Source organism: Exserohilum turcica (genome assembly GCF_000359705.1).
Source record: "Exserohilum turcica Et28A unplaced genomic scaffold SETTUscaffold_2, whole genome shotgun sequence".
NCBI classification, from domain to species: Eukaryota; Fungi; Ascomycota; class Dothideomycetes; order Pleosporales; family Pleosporaceae; genus Exserohilum; species Exserohilum turcicum.
The window spans coordinates 2,753,396-2,775,722 of NW_007360025.1; the positions used below are offsets into that span (position 1 = coordinate 2,753,396).

General features: G+C 55.0%; 8 protein-coding genes across 8 annotated transcripts; 5 read left to right on the plus strand and 3 right to left on the minus strand.

Annotated features, from left to right (window-relative positions):
* Positions 1-1,603: 1,603 nt before the first annotated feature.
* On the minus strand, positions 1,604-3,721 carry SETTUDRAFT_153995 (uncharacterized protein; the record flags this gene model as incomplete). The annotated part of the gene is made up of 4 exons (XM_008027529.1): positions 1,604-1,913; positions 1,960-2,435; positions 2,486-3,195; positions 3,244-3,721. The coding sequence occupies 4 exons, from the start codon at positions 3,719-3,721 to the stop codon at positions 1,604-1,606; spliced, it is 1,974 nt and encodes a 657-aa protein (XP_008025720.1).
* Positions 3,722-4,341: 620 nt separating this feature from the next.
* On the plus strand, positions 4,342-4,876 carry SETTUDRAFT_19794 (uncharacterized protein; the record flags this gene model as incomplete). The annotated part of the gene is made up of 3 exons (XM_008026763.1): positions 4,342-4,591; positions 4,644-4,762; positions 4,811-4,876. 3 exons carry the CDS (start codon positions 4,342-4,344, stop codon positions 4,874-4,876), a joined length of 435 nt encoding a protein of 144 aa, XP_008024954.1.
* A 1,825-nt stretch (positions 4,877-6,701) lies between these two features.
* Positions 6,702-8,909, plus strand: SETTUDRAFT_163258 (uncharacterized protein). The gene is made up of 2 exons (XM_008027530.1): positions 6,702-7,746; positions 7,791-8,909. Exons 1-2 carry the CDS (start codon positions 6,759-6,761, stop codon positions 8,858-8,860), a joined length of 2,058 nt encoding a protein of 685 aa, XP_008025721.1. The 5' UTR covers positions 6,702-6,758; the 3' UTR covers positions 8,861-8,909.
* Positions 8,910-9,448: 539 nt separating this feature from the next.
* SETTUDRAFT_153978 (uncharacterized protein) lies at positions 9,449-10,237 on the plus strand (the record flags this gene model as incomplete). Its single annotated transcript, XM_008027531.1, has 1 exon — positions 9,449-10,237. One exon carries the CDS (start codon positions 9,449-9,451, stop codon positions 10,235-10,237), a length of 789 nt encoding a protein of 262 aa, XP_008025722.1.
* A 1,284-nt stretch (positions 10,238-11,521) lies between these two features.
* Positions 11,522-15,737, minus strand: SETTUDRAFT_88653 (uncharacterized protein; the record flags this gene model as incomplete). Its single annotated transcript, XM_008027532.1, has 2 exons — positions 11,522-15,367; positions 15,420-15,737. 2 exons carry the CDS (start codon positions 15,735-15,737, stop codon positions 11,522-11,524), a joined length of 4,164 nt encoding a protein of 1,387 aa, XP_008025723.1.
* A 450-nt stretch (positions 15,738-16,187) lies between these two features.
* On the plus strand, positions 16,188-17,237 carry SETTUDRAFT_19798 (uncharacterized protein; the record flags this gene model as incomplete). The annotated part of the gene is made up of 3 exons (XM_008026764.1): positions 16,188-16,320; positions 16,375-16,579; positions 16,664-17,237. 3 exons carry the CDS (start codon positions 16,188-16,190, stop codon positions 17,235-17,237), a joined length of 912 nt encoding a protein of 303 aa, XP_008024955.1.
* A 197-nt stretch (positions 17,238-17,434) lies between these two features.
* Positions 17,435-19,256, minus strand: SETTUDRAFT_88168 (uncharacterized protein; the record flags this gene model as incomplete). Its single annotated transcript, XM_008027533.1, has 5 exons — positions 17,435-18,408; positions 18,461-18,770; positions 18,821-18,868; positions 18,925-19,068; positions 19,116-19,256. The coding sequence occupies 5 exons, from the start codon at positions 19,254-19,256 to the stop codon at positions 17,435-17,437; spliced, it is 1,617 nt and encodes a 538-aa protein (XP_008025724.1).
* An 808-nt stretch (positions 19,257-20,064) lies between these two features.
* SETTUDRAFT_163259 (uncharacterized protein) lies at positions 20,065-21,263 on the plus strand. Its single transcript, XM_008027534.1, has 3 exons — positions 20,065-20,174; positions 20,234-20,670; positions 20,719-21,263. The coding sequence occupies exons 1-3, from the start codon at positions 20,103-20,105 to the stop codon at positions 21,026-21,028; spliced, it is 819 nt and encodes a 272-aa protein (XP_008025725.1). The 5' UTR covers positions 20,065-20,102; the 3' UTR covers positions 21,029-21,263.
* The last annotated feature ends 1,064 nt before the right edge of the window (positions 21,264-22,327 follow it).

Sequence of the window (22,327 nt, forward strand, 5' to 3'; positions counted from 1 at the left end):
CAGCAACAAAGCGTAGGCAGCGTAAGAAAAAGCGGATACAGAAGCGAGGAGTACTTACAAAGGGAGCTGGAGAGGATCTACTCGCTCAGCGCGAGGCTAATCAGCAGATTGCTCATGAAGAGCGTCAGAGAGGAGAGCGATTAGGTGTTAGCCGCCAGGCTTTGGCGCGCTGTAGTAGGTGCAGAGAAGACTGGCCATAACTCGCGTACGTGCAAGAAAGATACTCTAGGTACTGCTTAATCTATTATGTTAATATGTAGTAAAACAACTATATTGTGGTGGAACTACAGGCTTATAGAGGTGCGCAGGTTTGGTGGGGTGCGGCGCTCGCTTGCCTGCGGCGCTCGCTTGCCACATACGTTATGTATATAGATGGTTTGCTTACTGTATATTCGGTATGCAGGAAGAGTGCAAGGAGTTGAGATGAGGCGAGTATGTGATGTGCGGATATCCAATGTGTGGATTCTTGTTCTTGTTTTTTTTTGGGGGGGGGGAGGATTGTGTGTTGATGTCAGTTTTAGTGATGGTGTTGGTGTTGTTGGTGTTGGTGTTGGCAGTGGGGTGGAGTGGAGTGGAGTGGAGTTGCAGTAAAGACTCGTATGTGTGTAGTTATGTATGTATGTATGTATGTAGGTATAAGACTGAGACTATACATACTGTACTACGACACTAATATTTCCACAGTAATACCCACGACCCTAGCACACATGCGCACTAGCATTCCTGCGATTCCTTGCCTCGTCGTGCGTTTTCTGTCCCGCCTTATACGTTGCCAAATCTGCAGTGTAGTGTAGCGAGACGAGACGAGACATACACAACAACACTAGTCCTGGTACTGGTACTGGTACTAGTTGGTGCAGGTGCTATGCAGATAGGCTCTCCGCATACATATCCATACTAGACCTGATCAAGCGCACAAAAGTCAAGTATCGTATCCTACATGGTCAGCACGTAGCTCGTTACGCTGGCTAGCGTGCCTAGGTCGAGGGGAGACGATGGTTCTGTGGGGATGCTTGTAGCGGTGCGAGGGATTAGGAGTGTTGGCGTGGTGGTAATGGTACGACTGCATTGCAGTAAGTTAATCTGGGATCTGGAAAAAGCCAGGTCGGACTCCATTATACAAGCCGGGTTTGCGGATGTTTGAACATGTACAGGGAGTGTTCAGGAGGCGTAGAATCCGTTTGCGTTTGATGCACAGAGCTATCTTGGGCTTGCCAGGGTGCTCAAGGCGGTGCTTGTTACGGCGAAGCGAAGAGGAAGTGTGATTTTCTGCGTCGGGCTTTGGTCATAAGGCTAAAGACTGCGTGTAGGACGGGACCCGGATTTCTTCTCATACACTTCTTGTCGTTGAGGGGAACTACGCATTGCTGAAGCAGGACCCATGGGATAGATTGCAGAGGGTTGCGAGAAAAGGTTGGTGGTGTTTCTTCATGCCATGCGTCGAACTGATATTTATAGATGCGTTGTCGAGGCTCCCGCTGAAGCCGTTCGTGAGTGCCTAGTACAGCGTCACTGTGTAGTTGATACGGTCTTTGCTCAATTGGGCGGATGTCAGGATTACGAATCAACGACGCCCACGTGCACTGAAAACAGTTGTCATGCACTAGAAAGTCGTAGTAGACAAGTCCCAATCAAACGAGCTAAATAACTCGCTCGACTCGGCAGACCATGGAAAGCTGCTCAATGCATCTTTATCCAGCTCGCCATTTGGGAACATGCCCGCGCCTAGATCGGCGGACACGACTTGATCAAGAACAGCAACGCATCTTGCTGACAGCGAGCCCTGGACAAGATGCTCGTGAAACGTCGTCCTGGCTAGTCGCACATCTTCAAGCCAGGTGGGCATGTCTTCAGCGTCTGGAAAGCTGATGATACATAGAGTTATGACTAACGCTGCGTGGAAGAGAAAGTATCTATTGACGTTGGCATATGAGTTGCAATGATTAAGGATGTACTTACGTCGCGTACCAGCTCTCCTGTCTGTTCGACTCGCTTGCCGTGTATTGATGGATGGAAGTGACGGTGGAATGTGCGGCCTCCAAGCAAAGACGCTTGCAGTCTTGCGGACCAGCATCTGTGGCCTGGTCCGGTATGTGGCCACGTTCTGATATGGCGCAGCGAAGCAGAATCTGGCGGAACAGGATGATCTTGAGGTTCCAGAATCGCCACCACAACCGCGACCGTGCAAAGATGTACCATCGCTCGGACATGTATGGCGGGTGTGACAGTTGAAAATACAAGGGAACAGTATGTGCCCATGCGTCCATGGTAGCGTTGAATGCGAGTGCTGTTTCGGCAGATAGCCCCGGCTCGGCCAGCAGTTTGTTTGAGATGTGGTTGGTGTGAAGGTGGAAGCTGCTTTGTTGCTTGAGCGAGGAGTAGATTGTTGGAGTGTCCAACTCGACAGGAATGAACGTAGTTTGAGGCGTAAGCAACTAGCTGTGGTCAGTACTGCGGACAAAGGCTTTCATCTATGATAGCGTACCGCGTCATCAATATTGAGTATGGGCTGCACATTCATCGTGTCTTGATCAGGCAGCAAGACGGCGCGTCCCAGTGTGGTGGAAGCACCACTGTCGAAGATGTACAAACCCCACCAGACTCTGCGTCTTGACTCGCGCTCAATCAGACTGATGTTCCAATGTGGGAGCTCTCTATGCAGAGCTAGGCTCAGCGCCGCACGCACAGCGAGACCTAGCAGATTCCACCCGGTGTTGAGGCTGTTTCGCTTCTGGGCAAGATTGGCCAGCAATACAAGGGCTTGGACGGTCGACAGACAGGCGGCTTCAAACACAGATTCATCTTGGCCAATGGTCAGAGCCCGACGATACAGATAATTTTCCAAGCCAACATGATCATTGTTCAATGACCAGGCGCCAAGCGCTAATATGACATGGTACAGCATATCCCACGACCTCTTTGGCGGGCGCGGCACCACCTCATGGTACTGGGCACGAAACCTTGGCTCATGGACAAATGGGTACACGATGTGATAATTGAGAAAGTAGGCATCGATCAGGCTGCTTGCCAGCTGCTTGACCAGCACAGCGTGTGAGATTTGTGAGGATGCAACAAGTCTGTTGAAAGATGAAGAGGGCTCTGCAACGCGCTGCTGAGGTGGTGCGGCTCTAGTCTGCTGTACGAATCCAGCCCAATCGAGCAAGCAACGCAAGAAGACGACACCCGATGTTGAGCCTACTGCTTTTTTTAGTATCATGTCTTGTTGGCTTGTTGGATGCTGACCTAGGTATCCGACACCAGTAGGCTCGACGGAAAGGGCGGCCATGCCATCGATGAGTCCGTCGACATTGGCACTCTCTATCCAGTTGAAGCCATCGGCAGTATTGGGGACCGCTTCCAGCAGGGGAGGTTCATGTGAGCTAGACTTGGTGCTGCCCTGAGGGCTGATGGCTGGCTCTGGAGTAGGGGCGTGTTGGGCAGGCGGCGGGGTTGTGGCAGGGACATTGGGAGAGGCCAGGATTTCTTCAATATCCACGCCAGGTACTAGCTGGGTGACGACAGACTCTAGGGTGTGTAGCCTCTTCTCTACACTGGTGAGGTAGGCCCGAGTCAAGGGCGATCTGACAATCTTGCCACTGTAATGGCAGTGGGAGCGGCTGTGGGCACAGGCGGTGCAGACGGGAGAGTTTTTAGAGCATTTGAGTTTTTTCGCGCGACATCGGTCGCATGATAGGGCATCCCTTGGTCTTCGGTGCTCCATGCATGAGTCGCTGTTAGTGTGGCAGAGGTGGGGACGGATGGAGTTGCAAGAGAATCGGAGCAAAAGCAACACGCTGGTGCTGGCGCATGTCTGCCGGCATCGGACCGATGGACCGCGCTACTGGCCACCCCGCTCCCCACATGTGCATGGTGTCAACGCGCGGCCGATTTGGATGGGGGTGATGTGATTAGGAGGTGGACTACGCTGAGTAGATGCCAAGGCTCTAGACCGCATTGGGTATTTTGGTACTATGGAAACCAGGGAGCAGCGGGGATTCGGCAGTCCTTGGGAGATATGTGTGGCAGCAATTTCTGAAGTCGCAGGAAGAGTAGGTCTGTTGATAGATGCGGTCTTTTGGTCATGTCATGTCTGTGTGGGATTGTAGTGTTCACTTTGGAATCAGTCGTGTGGCTCCGGATTCGGATGGTCGAGACTGCCTTCACCTTTGATTTACGAGGACGTCATTTGTTTGTGTCCTCGCGGTGAATCTGCAGATTTTTCCTACAGCATAAATTCCGTGGTTGCGGCTCTGGACCTCTCCTCTATCCATCCATGTGCTCGACTCGATCAACATGATGTGCAGACTAGCTATTCTCCTTGTGGTGCTGGCAGTGTCGATCATGCATATCAGTGGCCAGAGTCTTATTCCCGACTTCTCGCCCGGCTGGTGCTCGTTCGATGCCGTGGTCTATCAGTATTGCGAGGACTCGGGTGTCATGACGTTCCTCGACGTATCGCCTCTATACGATGGGGCAGGCAAGCAGTTCATGGAGCAGACCGACTCGATCAACCTGACGCGTGGAAAGAAGCTAAGGAGCATGGTTGTGGAGAAGGAGCTCAGGATTCGCTTTGAGCATGACAGTGTCCAGTGTGAGTGCATGAAGAGTGGGTTGGAGCGGGCGGCGATGCTAATGCGATGCAGTCAGCTATGGCAACAAGACACACTGGCCCAACCGCAACAAGAAGAGCAAATTCACTTGCACCGCCAAGCCATGGCAGGGCAAGCGGCTGGACTGCGACTCCAGGAACCGGCTTGAGCGCGTTGGTGCCCCGATATTTTTCTTTTAGATGGATGACTAACAGGCACAGTCGCAGGATGTCAGCTGCAACTTCGAGTGTGTGTTGGCTCGACAGCAAGACTGGATGGAAGGCTAGCGGGCCGATGGCATGGGCATGGGCATGGGCGTGGGCGCTAAGTATCGTGTCCCCGGACAGTTCGCTTCCTACATTAGTGGCTCCGCCCCCGCAAAGCACGAGACGGCAGCGGTGCCGGCGAGCGTGTTTGGCCAACGAGTGGGCGGGTGGTAGCTTTGCGATGGCGCGTTACTTGGCGATGCTAGCGATGGCCAGACGACACATGTCGGCAATGAGATGCATGTTCCAGTGCGGTGGTTCTTCCAGGCGTGAGGTGCGTGTGAGCGGAAGCGGGAGCGGTGAGCGGGAATGGACGAGGCTGATGTGCTTGGCCATGGCTGAGTGTGAGCATATACCGCGTCACATGGGCAGAGCAGTGGCAGCACCGCCACCGTCTGGGAGCACGAGGAGCGCGTGTGATGGAATGTAGTGCCGTGTAGTATGTAATAATAACCAGCGTAGCGGCGAGCGGGATGCCCGGACGAAGTCCAAGTGGGACTGGCCGCCAACAGCCCCGCCCCGCGCTCGTGACTGACGCGGCTGGCAGTCCAAGTATGTACAGTATCGAGTTGCTCAGTAATATGGCAGGTCAGCAACGCGCGACAGGGCAAAAAAAGACAGCCACCCACGTCCACCGTTTTGCATGCTCGAAGCCCGCCGCCCGCCTGCCGCCGTTCCAGCTGCGACTCGAACCCGCGCCCGCTCGCCGCCGCTGGCCCGCCCGGCCCCCCGTCGCCGCATTGTGCCGTGGACCGGCCGCCGCTATCTCTGCTGCTACTGCTGCTGCTGCTGCTGCTGCTGCTGTTGTTGTTGTTGTTGCCGTCTCTCGCCCAGCTCTCGCTCTGAGCCAGCGGCGGCCTCGCCTCTCAGCCGTCGCAAGCCGACGCCTTAAAACCACCCACCTTCTCCATCGCCACCATGTCTGCCGCCGGCTCCAACGCCTCTCCACCAGCGCGCCCCCAGACCGCCCAGCACACGCGCACATACCAGGCCTGCATCCCCTGTCGCCGTCGCAAGGTGCGCTGCGGTATGTCCATCGCCGCGCCTCGCCGCCGCCGCTGCTGCGCAACTGCTGATATCGCGCCCGCCAGATCTCGGCCCTGTAGACAACCCCCACGACCCGCCCTGCGTGCGCTGCCGCCGCGAGAGCAAGGAGTGCTTCTTCTCGGCCACGCGCCGCAAGCGAAAGGCCGACGACCAAGACGATGTCGACGACCACGACGACTACGAGATCCGCAATGGCAGGAAGCGCCAGCGCTCCGACGGCCTGCACGAGCCGCTCGCCACCATCACCACGGCCGCCAACGCTGCCTACGTCTCGCAGCCCTTGACCCCCGGCGGCTCCATCGGCCGCTATGAGCCGCTGCGACGCCCCAACACGGCTCCCGCCCACGATGCCCGCAACTCGGCTGACGACGAAGACGACCAAAAGGTCAACAACGAGACGCTGGCCACGCTGCAGACGGGCGAGGTCTACAGCGGCCACGATGCCCTCAACCTGCTCTTCGAGGCCGCCGGCATGAACAGCCACCACCGCTCCGAAAGCAGCTCCAGTCTCCAGCGCCCCAACCTGGCCGCCAGCACCCCAGGCTCACAGCCCGCCTTTGCCAGCCCCCGCCCCAATCCCCACCATGTGCGCTCCACGTCGCGTGCCAATGTCGAGCCGTCGGTAGACCCCGCCATCCAGCAGCCCCTGCTGCCAGACCCCCCCAATGAGGCTGCCTTTGCCCAAGCAGTGCGCGCCTGGTCCAAGTTTCGCTTTGTCCGCGCCGGCTGGCTCACGGCCAAGGAGGCCATTGCCTACATTGACTACTTCTACACCTTTCTGTCGCCCCTCACCCCCATTGTCGTGCCAGACTACCGTGACCATGCCTTTCACGCAAAGCTGCTCAAGGAAGAGCCCATGCTTGTCATCACCCTCCTGACCATCTCCGCCCGCTACTCGCAGCCCAGCGGCTCGAGCGGCATGGGCGCAACTTCGCGCTCGTACCTCATCCACGAGAAGCTGTGGAAGTACCTGCAGGGCATGATAGATCGCATGATATTCGGCCAGGAGCAGTTTGGCGGCGGCTTCTGCGGCGCTGGCCAGCAGCCCGGCTCCGACGTGAACCCTCTGTCGCGCAAGGGGCTTCGCACACTCGGCACTGTCGAGAGCCTAATGCTCCTCACAGAGTGGCATCCCCGCGCCCTCCACTTTCCGCCGGGCGACGACGACGATGAGCTTGTCCTGCCCGACGATCCCTATGAGACAGGCCCCAAGGCCGAAATGTACAAAGGCGTAGGCGACAAGCGCATCGACAGCTGGCTCGAGCCGTGCTGGCGCAGTGACCGCATGTGCTGGATGCTGCTCGGCAATGCCATGACGCTTGCTTTTGAAATTGGTGTTTTTGATGAGACCAACGAGACCGAGTTTGAGGAGGCCAACCAGCACCTGTCGCATGCCACGGTCAAGGCCTACTACCGCCGGAAGAACCATTTGCGAGATCTTCTCATCATTTATGTGACACAGACAAGCGGCAGGCTAGGCCTCACATCCATGCTTCCCAAGATTGATCGTGACGAGAGTCTGAGCGGCGGTCCCTCGCCACTAGAGCTATACAAGGAGCGCGTCAGTCGCATCAAAGCCCCTCCAGCCCAGTTTGGCATGCGCTCCGACGGACAGCGACTTCCGCTCGAGTCTATTGCCACGCAGGAGCGCCATGCCATCCAGGACCTCGTGCTCGACTTTTGGCAGCGCATCGCCAAGATTATGGAAATGGGTAATCTCAAGTTGTTTTCGAATCGTCGCAAGACGCGCGAACTCCTCAAGACGGGAACCTATGAAGAAATGCTCAAGTTCTTCCAAGGTCCCCTAGCAGAATGGAGAAAATGCTTTGATCGAGCGCCTCAAGGTATGTGCCGTCCCAAGCAGCTTGATACCGTCTGACTTTTGCAGTACCCACGCAACTCCGACACGTTCTTACGATTGAATTCGAGTATACGCGCGTCTACCTCAATTCGCTAGCTCTGCAGGCTGTCGTGGAGCGCTGCACACACAACACACCACTCCAGACACATGCGCAGCCCAATGGCGTCAATGGACGTCCGACCAACGGCAACGAAGACGGCGGTGCAATACCCTTTAGCACGCTTGTCAAGTGGTATGCCAACGACCGCCACTACATCAACGAAGTCATTGACGCCTCACGCAACGTGCTCAAGGTGGTAGTCGACGGCCTGCATCCAGGTGGCTATCTGCGACATGCACCTGTACGCACCTTCTTCCGCATTGTCAGTGTCGCCATTATTCTGCTCAAAACGTTTGCGTTGGGCGCGACCGAGGAAGACGTGGCTGTTAGTCTCGGTCTGCTCAGCAACTCGGTCGATGCTCTGCGGACAAGCATAGTCGACGACGTACACGTGGGCAATCGCTTCGCTGACCTCGTCGAAACCCTGACTCACCGCATTCGTTCGCGATTTGTACGGCTCACGGCCAACGGGTCAAATGGCATTTCGCGCGCAGGCAGCAAGAGCCCTTCCCAAGCCCCGCTGATGCCTCCACCTGCTCCACTCAACAACGTCAACCATCTCGCGCCACCGTACATGGGCGCCCAGCAGACGGGCTTTTCAGGCTCCGGTACTAGTGTTCCGGGTTCACCGGGTATGGGCCTGTCTGCAAGTGGGCGCGCGACTCCTCTTTGGGGAATTTCGTCTGAGCCCTACGACCCCAACTCGAACAGCATTTCCATTATGCCGCCGCCAGGCAACTACAGCAATTGTTCAACGGCTAACGGCAACAACGGTTCAAGCAACACCAACGGAAACAGCGCAAACTGGGGTCAATGGACGAACAATGGTTCGGGCTGGGGCACAGGTCATGATCAGGACTGGCTTGCCCTGCCACTGGATCCACTGCTAGACCAGTGGGGTGCTGAAATCAACCAAACCGCCATGGGTCCTGATATCGGCGGCATGGACATGTTGGATATTTTGCTGAATATGGGCGGGTCACCGGGTAGTGCATAGCTAGTCATGAATGAATCTTACGGCTTTGTAGATGGGCAACTTATCTACCACACTGGAACGAATTCTACCCTCGTGTTTCGTGTCTAACCCAATCTACATGGGCCAGTGACCAGATTCCAGCTCATTGCCTGTATCCAGTCCGGCTTAGTCCGTCGTCACTCTCTCACGTCCGGTCCAGTCTGGTCCAGTCCGATATTCCACGACGTGATTGTATCCGCCATGTCTTGGTCTCAAGGAAAACGGTCTACTCAGTTACCTGTCACATGGCATTGATTGTGTCATGTTGCTTTCGCCATGTTTATTAGTCCACATTCTTGTGTTGGTTGGTGTCCTGTTGGCTCTGTGTCATGGATTGGTTTCTGACTGGCGTTTGGGTTGTGGTTTTGATGTTGCGCACGGACATGGTATGTATAGCGCGAAGATGTAGCATGTACCCCAGCCTTGGGTGGGGGTTGGAATAGGGTGGTGGTCTAAGCTCTTGGAAGCATTCAGGTGGCCAGTAAGTAAGTAACCAGTCTATCCTCATTACTCCACCACTATTGTCGTATCAACACTCCACTCCAACTATCACGCCATCCTACAACGAAAATGAGTGATGTAATATATGTCGAGCCATATTATCCCCAAGGCGTACAGCATATCCTCACTACCGGCAGCTGCCACTACATTAGTTTTGTCGACGACTCCACGGTCCTCAAGTACCCGCATTTCAAGGACGGCTCCTCCCATGGTCTTGATGTCGAAAGCGCGATATACAAGCAGCTCGGCAATCACCCTCGAATCATTGAGTTTAAGGACCAGAATGCAGGTGGATTACTCCTAGAATATGCAACTAACGGATCGCTTGAAAGCTATCTCGTTAACAGAACTATTATAGATGAGGAGAAACTCCGATTCGCGAAAGAAATAGCCGAAGGAGTTGCCTATGCCTACGCGAAGAATGTTATTATATGCGATATACATGTCCGGAACGTGCTTCTCGATTCTCAGCTTCATGTCAAGCTGTGCGACTTCCAGGGCCGCATTCTAGCGCCCGACGGAACCGTGCTGTGTGATGGCGGCGCATCCGAGAACGCAGAGGCCTTTATGCCTCGCTCCGACCTGGATTCCGCAAGCATACAAATAGACATTTTTGCTCTGGGCTCGACTATCTACCGCATTATCGCGGGGCACCGCCTGTTTCCGCACTTGCATACTATCGACGACGAAGCCGAGTTCCAGCGCCGTTATCGGCAAGCAGAGTTTCCTGAGCTGCAAGAGGAACTGAGCGGGCTGGTTGTGAGAAAGTGCTGGGAAGGAAGGTATAGCTCTGCTGGGGAGCTTTTTGGGGAGCTTGATGTGCTGCGAGCGTCGCTGTTGGCGGGTGCGAAGGGGTAGCTATGCCATGGATGGGTGGTTTGCTGTTGGAGTTGAAGGTATGCGCGGGAAAAAAAAAGGAGAGAGAGAGAGAGAAACTTTCACCATATCTTCTTACGTTTCGGAATTCTTCAGACATGAAGTTAGGGAAATGTGTTTTTTTTAGATACCTAGCGGAGCGGAGTCATGCCGTTTCCAAGTAAGAAAAAAAATCATAATAATAGTCATTAGCTTATCAACCAACAGCAGTGCATTTTCTCCAATCTATAAATCATATCAGCGATGAGTACAGAGAGAGAGAGAGCGTTTAGTCACCTACTACAAGCCAGCCATGCATACAAGCAGAAGAATACCTACCACGCTATGTACATACTTACTCCAGACCCCAAGTACTCCAAAGTAGTAGACTCAACATCCATTGTTATTGTTGTTGAAAAAAAAATGATTGGATTTTTTTTCTTCTTCTTTTTCTCGGCTTGACTTTGTATACTACGACTGTAGTGCATGTAGCTGTTCATCTTGACTCTTGTTTAAAAGTCTTGTGTAGAGACCCTATCTCTCTCTCTCTCTTTCTCTCTCCATACACGTACAACTGTATTCCAGCTAGGACTTACTCCTCGTAGTGAACCCTCTGATAAAAGTATCTCGACACGTACTCTACCGCTACGCTACTCTACTCTACTATACCCCGCTACATACATACATACATACATACATACATACATACATACATACATACATACATACATACATACATATTCACTACTCCAACAACAATAAAAGAGAGGGTAGAGAGAAAGTGCTTACTTGCCTTGTTTTTCTGTTTTATTTTCCACCGTTGTTTCTTTTCTGTAAAGCTTGAGAATAGGGAGTACGTGGGGAGATGGAAAAGTCGGTGCTGGTACATTGTGAGTTTCTTCTTTGAGGATTTTTTTTTCGCTTTTTCTTCTTCTTCTTGAGATACTGAGGGAGAGGTGGAGAGGGGTGGTAGAGAGGGGTGGTAGAGAGGGATGGTAGAGAGGGATGGTAGAGAGGGATGGTAGAGAGGGATGGTAGAGAGGGGACTGCAGTAGTGATATTGTGATACTACATGTAAAAGTGCCAGGATTTTTCGAGATGCTGTAGAATATACATGTGCATTTCCTTCTTTCCTCTTCCTCTTCTTCTTGCCCCTCTTATTCTTATTTCCATCTTGACCATACAAGACAAGACAAGACAAGACAAGATAAGAAAACAGCGGAGAACCAAAATGGCACTAAAAAAAACAGCCCACTTCTATTCCATCCCACTACAAAGTATACATACCTACGCATCCAAGCCATCCCGCTCAACCAACCACCGCACCACATCCACAATATCGCGTTCGCGCGCCCCAATGCCCTTGCCAGGCTCGCGTACCATACCCTCCAGCACGCCATCCAGCATGCCCCGTAGACGACTCACCAAAACACCTATGCGGGCCCAGCCCCTGAGCCGGATCCACTCGTCAACCACAAGCCCACGACCCAGGGTGTCTACTTGAATATGGCCTGCAAACAGGAGCAAGCTGTACGCGTTAAACGGGGTGATGTCACGAACAAACACCTTAGATGTAGCCATTTTATTAAAATACGCGATGAACGACGCGTTATGTGGGAACGTCTGGCTGGCGAAGAGCGTGGAGGAAGGGTGAATGAATACACGTCCGTTTTCATGGTTGAAGTATTTGATTTCGCGGGCTGACGGGTCGAGTTCGACGGCGCCGGCGATGCCTGCTGCGAATTTCTTGTCGGGAAGCTGGATGCGTGCGATTTGCGGGTTGAAGGCTCCCGCGACGAGGGCGCGGACAAGCGCGTCGTTGGCGTTGTGCTTGTTGTATGTGGCGTGCGAGTTTGGGTTCGACGACGAGTAGTGTGACGGGATAAAGGAGATTTCCTTGAGTGAAGACAGGTACTGTGTGCGGTTCGAGGCTATGTCGAACATGGTTTGCGGGGAAAGCCGGTTTTCCTGGCACCAGAAGCGCAGGTCGCGGGTTGATGTGCCTTTGGTGCGGAGAGCGGACCATTGCTCGTAGGCTCGGAGGTCGACGAGAAGGTCGCCTTGGTTGTTGGAGAAGGAGGCGCGGAGCCGGTCGAATTCGGCTCGTGTTTCTGCGTCTCGGTCGCGCGGTGATAGGAATGGACTGCGTGCTGTGAGCACTGAGGCTATGGTCAAGGCGGCTTCGAGACACCCAAATGTAGCCCCGTAGACAAGAAGCTTGCCTAGACGCAGATCGGCTGGGATCATGGACATGTGGCGACCGAGAGCAGTCAGCTCGTTGTCAGTTATGGCGCCCATCTGGGTTAACAAGCGGACTGCTCCCTCTACTGCCGTGCTCTCTGGTGGCGTCAAGGCTGAAGCCAGGAACCCAGACACGTCTTGCACGCCCATGGCTTTGATTGAGAGACACATCTGTTCGAGCGGCACGCGCCGAATCTCAGGATCAGGCCGCTCCATCATCTTGGCCTCGGCATTGCGCGTGTAGAGCTTGTAGCAGTCGCCCGCCCGCACACGTCCGGCTCGACCACGTCGTTGCTTGCATGCGGCCCTCGAAGCCCATGTCTCAGCTAGACGCACCATGTTGTTCTGTGGGTCGTAGCTCGTCTCCTTGACTCTGCCAGTGTCGATGACGGCGACGATATCCTCGATGGTGATGGACGTCTCAGCAACGTTGGTACAGGCAACTACCTTTCGTTTACCGTGGGGTGCAGGAGGGAACACTCGCTTTTGCTCGACTGGCAACAGTGATGCATGCAGCGGCAGCGCATGTAGATTTGCAAACTGACTCAGCGCCTGGAGAGTGCGGTCTATCTCCATGGTACCCGGCAGGAAGATGAGAATACCGCCGTCCTTGGATCCCAGCTCACGATCAATGTGGCGTACCGTCTCAGCGATCAGGTCGTAGTTGATACCAAACCCAATACTGCGAAGGTTGGCAGAAAAAGACTTGTCTCCTGGGTCGTCGTCCTCGCCCATTCCATAGCCCTTGAAGCCGGTAAAGTGCAGGACATCGTCGACATAGTAGTCAGTCACAGGATGGGTGCGGCCTTCAATCTCAACACGACCCACTGGTCCGACCTCGTTGAAGTAGGCTTCAAAGACTTGAGCATCGAGCGTTGCACTCATGAGGATGACTTTGAGATCCTTCCGCGTCCGCAAGATCTGACGTAGCAGGACAAGCAGGAAATCGGTATCCAAGCTGCGCTCGTGTACTTCGTCTACTACGACATGGCTGACATCGGCCAGTGCAGCAACGACATCCTCAGCGTTTCCGCCCGACGTTTGCAGCCGCCTCAGCAAAACACCAGTGGTGACGAATGTAATCTTGGTCGTGCCAGGTTTCTGCTTCGACTCTCCACGAATGGTATAACCAATTTCGTCGCCAACTTGGGAGCACCGCTCGTCGGCCACACGATCGGCGAGACCGAGAGCAGAAATTCGACGGGGTTGGGTACAAATAATGTTTGCCACAGCGCCAAGCTGTCGCTGGATCAAATCATCCAAGACAAACTGGACTGATTGGGTCGATTTTCCAGAACCCGTCTCGCCGGAGACGATGGTCACATTGCAGTTGTTGACAGTCTGAACAATGTCGTCCCTCAAGCGCCAGGCAGGCAGCGATCGTCGAGCGTCCATCATCTTCTGCTGAGCAGGCGATTCCTGCTTGGCCCGCCAGTCTGCCAAGATCTTCTGGCTGGCCGGGGTTGCCGGTGTCCAGTCGATAGGCTTGCGCGGCCTAGCCTTTGCCTTGCGCTTCTGAGTTTGTTGTTCCGACGTGTGATCCGCCGCCGCAAGACCAGAAGAGACATCTGATAGCTTCCCTGGATTCTGGAAGATATCACCTGCATTCGTCTGAATCCAATCTACAATGTCGTATACCATAGGCATGCCGATAAAATTGGCTTCGGCATGGAGAAGTGCCTGTCGGATGATGCTCAGACGGATGTACGCTGGGATGGCGGCTTCAAAAGTGATTATGGGCACCACGGCAGGGTAGGGACCAAAGGGTTTCCTGACTTGCAGAATGAGCCTTTTTCCTTGCTGCTTGACGTCGAGCTCGATGCGGCATGCCTCTGGAGCAGGTCTTGAAAAGAGGCGGTCGTAAATCGCTTCTAGTGACGACATCTCCACTTCCCACGGGTCCTCGTCGGGCGCTTCTGGCATGCCTTCGGAAAGCGAAAGATCCGCCAACTCTTGCAGAATGTCATTGTCGTCGTCGTCTGGTCGAAGGAGGCGAGCCTGCAGTAGCGCGGCGGCCTTTCTTTCATCGCCGCCCTGGCTGTCATAGGCCTCCTCGCACAGATCTACCGAGTATCCGGCGGCTGCAAGACGCTTTACAGCTCCCTCACGTTTGAGATTAGAGCTAGCCATGCTCACACCAGCAACATAGCCCTCCGGCAGAGACCAGGATGGAAGATCGTCCTCTGGCACGTGAATCAGGAGCCACTCAATGACCTCCTCGCGGTCTTTGCAGATGTCAGCCGCCTCTTCCACATGGCTCTTGCGGAACCCAAGCTCCGTGATTTCCTCAACCAATCTGCTCTTTGTCGCTGCGCCTAACTCAACGCCGTTTGGGTTCCACAGCGCATCCCGGCGGATCAGCCGCTCTGCCTCTTTTCTTGTCCTCTTTCCCAGCTCGATCTTCGGAACACGCTCCCAACCCTTCATCAAATTCCTGCTAGGCGCAGAATCCTTGGATGCGCCCGGCATGGCCGCACCAGGCTGCTGATTGTGCGCTTTCTGAGCCTCTGCCTGCTCCTTCAGCTTCTTCTCACGCGCCTTGGCCGCAGTTTCCTTTGCCTTTTCGCGCTCTGCAAAGCCAAAGAACGGGTCGGCCTCGTACATCCAGCCCTTTCCCTCCTGCTCGTCTCTCTTCTTCAGCTCTGTAAACTGGCCTTTCCACAGATCCTTGTAGGTCGGCGGAAGCATCATGTGCAGGTTCTTGGCACTGGCGACGCGGAACAGCGTGTATGCCGCAGCAAAGTTGCGGGCTTCGACAGCAGTCGGCTGGTGTGCTTGCTCTTCCAGCTCAGGAGGAATCTTGATGGGCGGCAGAGTCGTCGTCTCGCGCGTCTTCGGGTTCACCTTGGACAGCACCACGGCATAGGCAAAGTGCTTGTCGCCATCCTTGCGCTACAAAACACATCAGTGTGATATCTCGTGATTCCGATCGTGTGTCTCATACAATGCGGTAGTCTGGCTTGCTCCACTGCTGCTTCTGGAAGTGCTCCGACAGCAGGTTGACGGGCAATTTGCCCGTCCACGATGCGCCCGCGATCAGAGTGCGAGTATCGGGCTTCTTGGGCCCATCTTCGGGCTGTGCAGCAGCAGCAGCTCCTTTGCCTTTTCCCTTTGCCTCGTTTGGGGCCGCGTTCGCACCGGAGCCCTCGCCCTTTTTCTTTTTGCCCTTGCCATCGCCAAACACGATGAAGCTTGTGTCCTCGTCGGGCGGCACCGTCTTCTTGGCCGGCTTACCGCGCGGCGGATGCGCGTTCTTGGGCATTGTATCGGCGCAGGGGGAAAAAATCGGCGGGCCTGGGAATCTCCATGGACAGACAGAGAGGCGTGCTTCGGAAGAGGAGCGTTGGGCAAAGACCGTGTCAGGCCTTGTGTGTAGGCGGTGAAGGACGCACCCGCGGAGATGGGGGCGCAATCGACGCAAGTTTTCCACCAAACCTTAGGCAATCATCTAAAAGAGGTGTAATCGTCGGGCGTACTGCAGCCATTTCGACTTCTTTCAGCCCTCGACTGAGTGTTGGTGCAATCCGAAATTCCGATGGTTGCAGGGATGCCTCGGTACGCTTGGACCACTGGTTTGAGCCTCATCGTCATCGCATCGCGACTTGTTGTCGCACGCCATTCACTTGTTCCTCCGCCGTTTGTCGTCAGTCGTTTCAACTACGCATCCTACAACCCTAGACTTGGCTGGCCACCACGGAAGCACGCAAAAGCCATGTCCAGCAACAATGCGCCCTCGAGCGCGCAACCCCACTCCGCCATCACCGCAGAAGAGAACGACGCAACAGAGTCGCCCAACCGCCCTCAACCCGCCATAAACACAGCATCCCAGAAACGGCCCAATGCATGTACGCCCGCATCCTCTCGCCCAACCCAACAAGCAACCTCAACTTACCACACAGTCACAGAACTCATGTCGCATGCGAAGAAACCCAAGTCCACATCTCGACCCCCAGACACTCCCAAGAAAGCCGCCGTCTCCAAACCATGGGACCCCCGCAACGGCCTGGGCCTGTACATTGAGAACGCCGCCGCGAATCCCGAAGGCCGAGTCTTGGAGTACGACGAAGATTTCGTCGTGATAACCGACAAGTACCCCAAAGCAAGGTAAATTACCATCATCTTCACCTTCATCTCTGTGCTGGAAAAACTAGGGTTTATATTATATAGACTGACATTGGGCTTTTGAAGCGTACATCTACTGCTTCTACCGCGGAAACAAACGTACTACTCGCAGCACCCGCTGCACGTCCTGTCGACGGATACTGCTTTCCTAGCTACCGTGCGAGCGCGGGTAGCCCGACTCGTGGATCTCGCAGCGGACGAACTGCGCCGGCTATACGGCGAGCATAGTGTTTCGGATGCGCCGTATAACGCTGCGCTGGAGCCACTCATGTCGGGACCAGATCCTCCGCTGTCAGCTGAGCAACGCGCTGCACTGCTACCGGCAGGTCGTGACTGGAAAAAAGATATCGTTGCGGGCGTGCATACGCATCCTTCCATGAACCACATGCACGTGCACATCTTCAGCCGGGACATGTACTCTGCGTGCATGAAGCGCAAGAAGCATTACCTTAGTTTCAACTCGAGTTTCCTGGTGCGTTTGGACGAGTTTCCCCTCGAGCCCGGAAGCGCGAGGTTTCACCCGGGCGCGTGGCCCAGCTGGGACATGAAGTGTTGGCGGTGCGGACAGAACTTCAAGAACCAGTTTGCGGCGCTGAAGCTGCACTTGGAAGACGAGTTTGAGCAATGGAAGAAGGAGTGACGTTTGGGCTAGTAGGATTAAATTCTTTTTTTTAGCTATCATCATGAATAATTACATTCCCTGTTGCCGGCGAGGAAGCCGTATCGCAGCATGATACAAACACGTTATACATTGGTTCGCCTCCATGTTCCGCGTGGAACCTTGATCGTATCTCTCCATCCACGACCCAGTGGGCTCGAGGACGTCGACTTTCTCTTCTAGCGAATCACCAATGTCTTGACTACATGTGTATCGATATCATGCAGCTCCTCGGAAAACTTGCACGAGTCGCCGAAAATACAGCTCTTGGTGCCCTTGACATGATTGGTTTTATGCGGCGGTGCAGCACACCGGTGGCCATAGATGCACTTGATGTCCTGGCAGCCACTGCCGTAGACGCACGGCGCCATGCGCGCGACAAGACGAAGCGTGGCGATTTCGCTCTCTGTAGGACTATACGCATGCGAGTGTGTGCAGTGCTCTCCATAAGGGCATTCTTTGCGCAGAAAATGCACGTTGCACAGTTTCAGCTTCTTGATGCGGTCGACTTCGGTCTTGTCGTAGCTTTTGCAGGGCGGATCGACGCGCTGGCCGGCGCGGTTGCGCGCAATGACTTCGTCGCGGTGAGAGGCCTTGTAGACGGGAGACGGAGAAGCAGACGGAGGGGGGGCCGCTGCTTTGGCGGCGTAGTTCATGGGCTCCACAGTCGGTTTACGTGTGATCAGACCGTCGGAAGCTAGAGATGAAGTCGAGGGTGTCCTAGCTATGTGGTTCAACGCGGCGCTGCTGGCAAGAGGGCTGTCCAGGAGAGACGAGGTACTAAGTGGTCGTGGAGAAGCGGGCGCTGGAAAGCGAGAGGGGAGACCTGTTGATACGACAAAGTTCGCGCTCTCTTTGATATCGAATCCGGAAATACCAGTCGGTACAAATGATGGCGACAGGGCGTTAAAAGTTTTATTAGCCAGCCAAGCGATGAGCTTCGAGTCACGGAAGATGTCGGGGAACCTCTTTGTCTTGTATGGTAGCGACACCAGCTCCTTTTCGAAAGGAACGCCCTCGAGCAGAACAACCTTGTCAAGGAGCTCGTCTCGATCGGAGCACTCTTCAAGCAGGCGAGCATAGCCGTTATCATGGGAGCATCCGAACAGCAAACGACGGCAGTGGTAATCTTGAGAGTAGAGTTTGAAAGACTCTGCGCTAAATGTCAGGAGAATACCAGCGCAATATACGCTCAGGCTACTCACCAATGATCTTCTCATCGGCACGATCCTTGCCGGCGCCCACGTCTACAAAATCAAAGAGCGTCTTGCCCCTCGTAAACCCACGCACAAAGTTCATAAAGTGTTTACTATCCGGTATGACGCCAGTGCGCACGAGCACATCGGCAAGACCCCCAACGTTGGCGTAAATCCGGCAAACAATCCGCGACCCATTGGAGATGTCATGGCTGTTGTGTTCGTTGTGGTCTTGGACATAGTTTTGAATAGCGGCATGCAGCTTCGAGGCAGCCCGGCGCCCACCCACTTCGCCTTCTCGCAGAAACTCGTCACGGAACTGGTCGCATGATTAGCAACGGGGCATGAGTCGTGAACCAATCGACTTACAATCATGCCGTCGCCGTCAATGAGTACGACTACAAAGGAATTGTCGGTCTGATGCTGGCGTATCAGTGTCGTGCACGATGCTGGTGGGCTGGCAGAGAGCTTACAATGGCACGCTGCATGTTCCGCATACACTTCTCGTAGTGCTGCTTGTCTGATTGCCATTGCAGCACCCATTCAAGCTCGCGACTGCGTTGAGACAGCATGGCCTGGTTCTGCTTACGAACATATCCATACTGCGCGATGAGCTCCTGCCGGAGGGTTAGGCTTCAACAAAGACTTTGACGTGCCGACATACGGCCATGAACTTGGACTTTTCCTCGTCCAAACGGTTGATTTGCTCGAAACGCTTGCTGATTTCGGCCAGGTCGCCGTCGAGCGAAACAGCGGGGGCGGGGGTGGAATCCAGACGGCCAGGGCCATTGAGCGACGGGGCCATAGTGAGTGCGGTTGAACGGAAGGGAGTGACGTTAAATGGGAGAGTGAGAATAAAAGGATTTTGGGTGCGGCTGCTGCGCGTGTGAAGACTGGCGCGGTCAAGTAGAGTTTGCGAGAACTTGGTACGGGTAGCCGAGCGCTCTTTCCGCGTGGTTCACAAGGAAGGTGAAGGAGGAAGGGGACCAAGCGCGGGCACAGGCAGGCCTTTATAGAGCATCCTAGTGGCCATGAAGACGGTTATTGGGAGCGACAGGAAACGGAAAACGGAAAGCAAGAGACGGCGAGAGACGAGGAGAAGGCGAAATGGAATGGAAACGAGAAGCGGGAAGCGGGAAACGAAGAGTGTACCCCGGACCGTGTAACCAGAGAGCGATGCATGCTCCCGGCATAAAGGGAGGTCCGCTACAGGGCGGCAAATACAACAACAAAGCGCATCGAGAGGCAGACGAGGCTTTTGCATTGGGACAAGTGAGCGGCGTGGGTGGCTGTGTGCAGCGTCTGGGCGCTTATCAGTGAAGAGAGGCATCGTTGGATGGGGGGGGCATCAGGCGCGGGGTTTCAGGCCTTTGGCTCATCATCTCATCCATATGTGAACTGCACGGTGCAAAAGCAGCAATGGGGACGAGGGGATTAACAACAAGTCGACAGAGAGGGCATGAACATGTCCCGTGTCAGGCCAAGGCCAAGGCTCGCTTCCCGCAGCCGCGCATCGGATGCTTGCTGCGTTCGCCAAGCCTGGGCCGCGCCCGGACGTCAGTTGCCAGAAGCCACGTTCGAAGTCCCCCATCTCTTTCCTCACGCCCCCCCGCCCATTCTTACCATCTCATCTTTTTGCAGCGCCGTCATCATGGTCAATTGGAAATTGTCTTCTCTGCTTCTGCTCTCTCTGCGCGCCCTGGGTGCCGTCGCAGAGGCCGACGTGAGTCTGGGGAATGGTGACGAGCCATGACATCAGAATGCTGACCACGCTGTGTCCAGGCGGAGAAGATCAAAGAGCAGGTAGAGGAGCCGCAGACGCCCAACCTCAATGTCGCCGTCTCGGTCTCGTTCCCGCAGGCCGAGGTTTTCGGCGTCAAGCTCATCAACGGCCATGCCACCGAGGCGCGTCTCTCGGTGACCAATAACGAGCCCGCGCCCGTGGGCGTTGTGCTTGTTGGCGGCTCGCTGGCCAAGGAGGTTGCAGGCCAATCTCAGCTTGTTCACAACCTCACGGCTCAGCGCTACTCGATTGAGATTCCCGCCGGCGCCAACGAGACGATTCCCTACAGCTTCACGACCGAGATGCATCCCCAGAGCCTGCGCCTCGAGCTCGTCACTGTGCTCAAGGGAGCCAACAGCGCCCTCTACACGCTTCCTGTTTACAACGAGACTGTCAGCATTGTCGAGGCTCCCACCAACTTCTTGGACCCTCAGATGTATGTAGCCCGCTGATGTACTGCCAGTGCCGACTAACCCGTGGCTAGTCTCTTCCTCTACCTTGTCGTCCTCGGCGCATTTGGCGGAACCGTCTACTTCATCTACAACACGTGGATCACCACCTTCTTCCCTCAGAAGAAGGGCCGCGGCAAGGGTGGTGAGCGCGCCAAGACATCATCGGGGCAGAGCAAGAAGGTCGACCCTGCCGATCAGGTTGCAGTCGTTGGCGCTGACGGGCCCGCCGTGACTTCTGGTGCCAAGGCGTACGATGAGAGCTGGATTCCTGCGTCGCACCTTCAGCGCCCCGAGGCGAAGCGTGTCCGCAGCGGTACGCCCAAGACCAAGACCAAGGCCTAGAGACGGTCAGCACGTAGAATAAGGAGTGGTGGAAACTTGGTGGTAGCAAGTGCCACGACACTATCGATGTGCTTCAGGCTTGCATGGCATGAAGCAATACAATGAAAGAAGCGACTACGCTGGAAACGCGACGTCGCATGTTGAGGGAGGATATGTTGAATGACGAATTGCATGTAACATGTAAAAGTTGGGCCAGCTTTGTATAGTAGAAAAGTAATATAATACGAAACGCGCGGAATGAGATTTTTTGTGAAGGCATGTGCCAAGGGTATGTGTTGAGGGTGGGTTGGACAGTATTCCCACCGGTTCGTAGCAAGGCGGCATGGACTTTGTTGTGGTTGGCTCCCACTACACCCTCGATGCAGGGAGGGGGGGCGTTGCTTTTTTGGTTGGTATGCAGGCGGTTAGCGGCAGCATATGGGAGGAGAGGATGCCGCCGTTGGAGGTGCATGGACTCACCGGCGAGGGCCATGGCTGCTGCGATAGCCGCGCCCACGACAGCGACAGCGACAGCGACAGCGACAGCGACAGCGACAGCGACAGCTACAGCTACATGCAGGCAGGCTGACTGCAGGAAATAGACTGCAGGAGACAGACAGGCAGATAACGGGCAGAGAGACAGAGGGGCAAGTCAACCGAACTTGGGCATCATCGCTCGCTCTGTAACCCCATGGCTCGTGTACCACTCTTGGTGTGTGTGTGTGTGTGTGTGCCAGCCCAGGAGCAGCTAATCTACACCTACATACACACTTGACACAGCTCACACTCACACTCACACTCACACACACACACAGAGAGAGAGAGAGAGAGAGAGAGAGAGAGAGAGAGAAAGAGAGACACGCCTCCTCCCCCATACCCCGCATGGCCAGCCAACCAAGCCCGTGACCCCCCATATTCCACGCTTCTCAGCATGAAGACAACAAAAAACGCCATGGCACATGGTCAAACCACGGCGCCGTGTCGCACAAGCCAAGTTTGGTCTACAAAGTCAAAGCACATATACACGTAATCTCCCCCACTCACTCACTTAATACTCAACACGCAGCTTTTTTTTTGCCCAGCGCCCAGCATGTATGGTATGAATAGCCGTGTTCTGCTACGCGCTGCGCCGCGGCGGTAACGCGTGGGTGTGTGCGTGGAGAGAGAGTGGGGGAGGGGGTGTGTGGGCGAATACAGTCATGTTTTTGTTCCTCTTTCTCTCTCTCTCTCTCTTTCTCTTTCTCTCCTTGTTCCACGCGGCACGGGGTTGAGGGGGTGCGGCATGCAAACGTGGTTGGAGCTGAGGGGCGTGTGCGTATG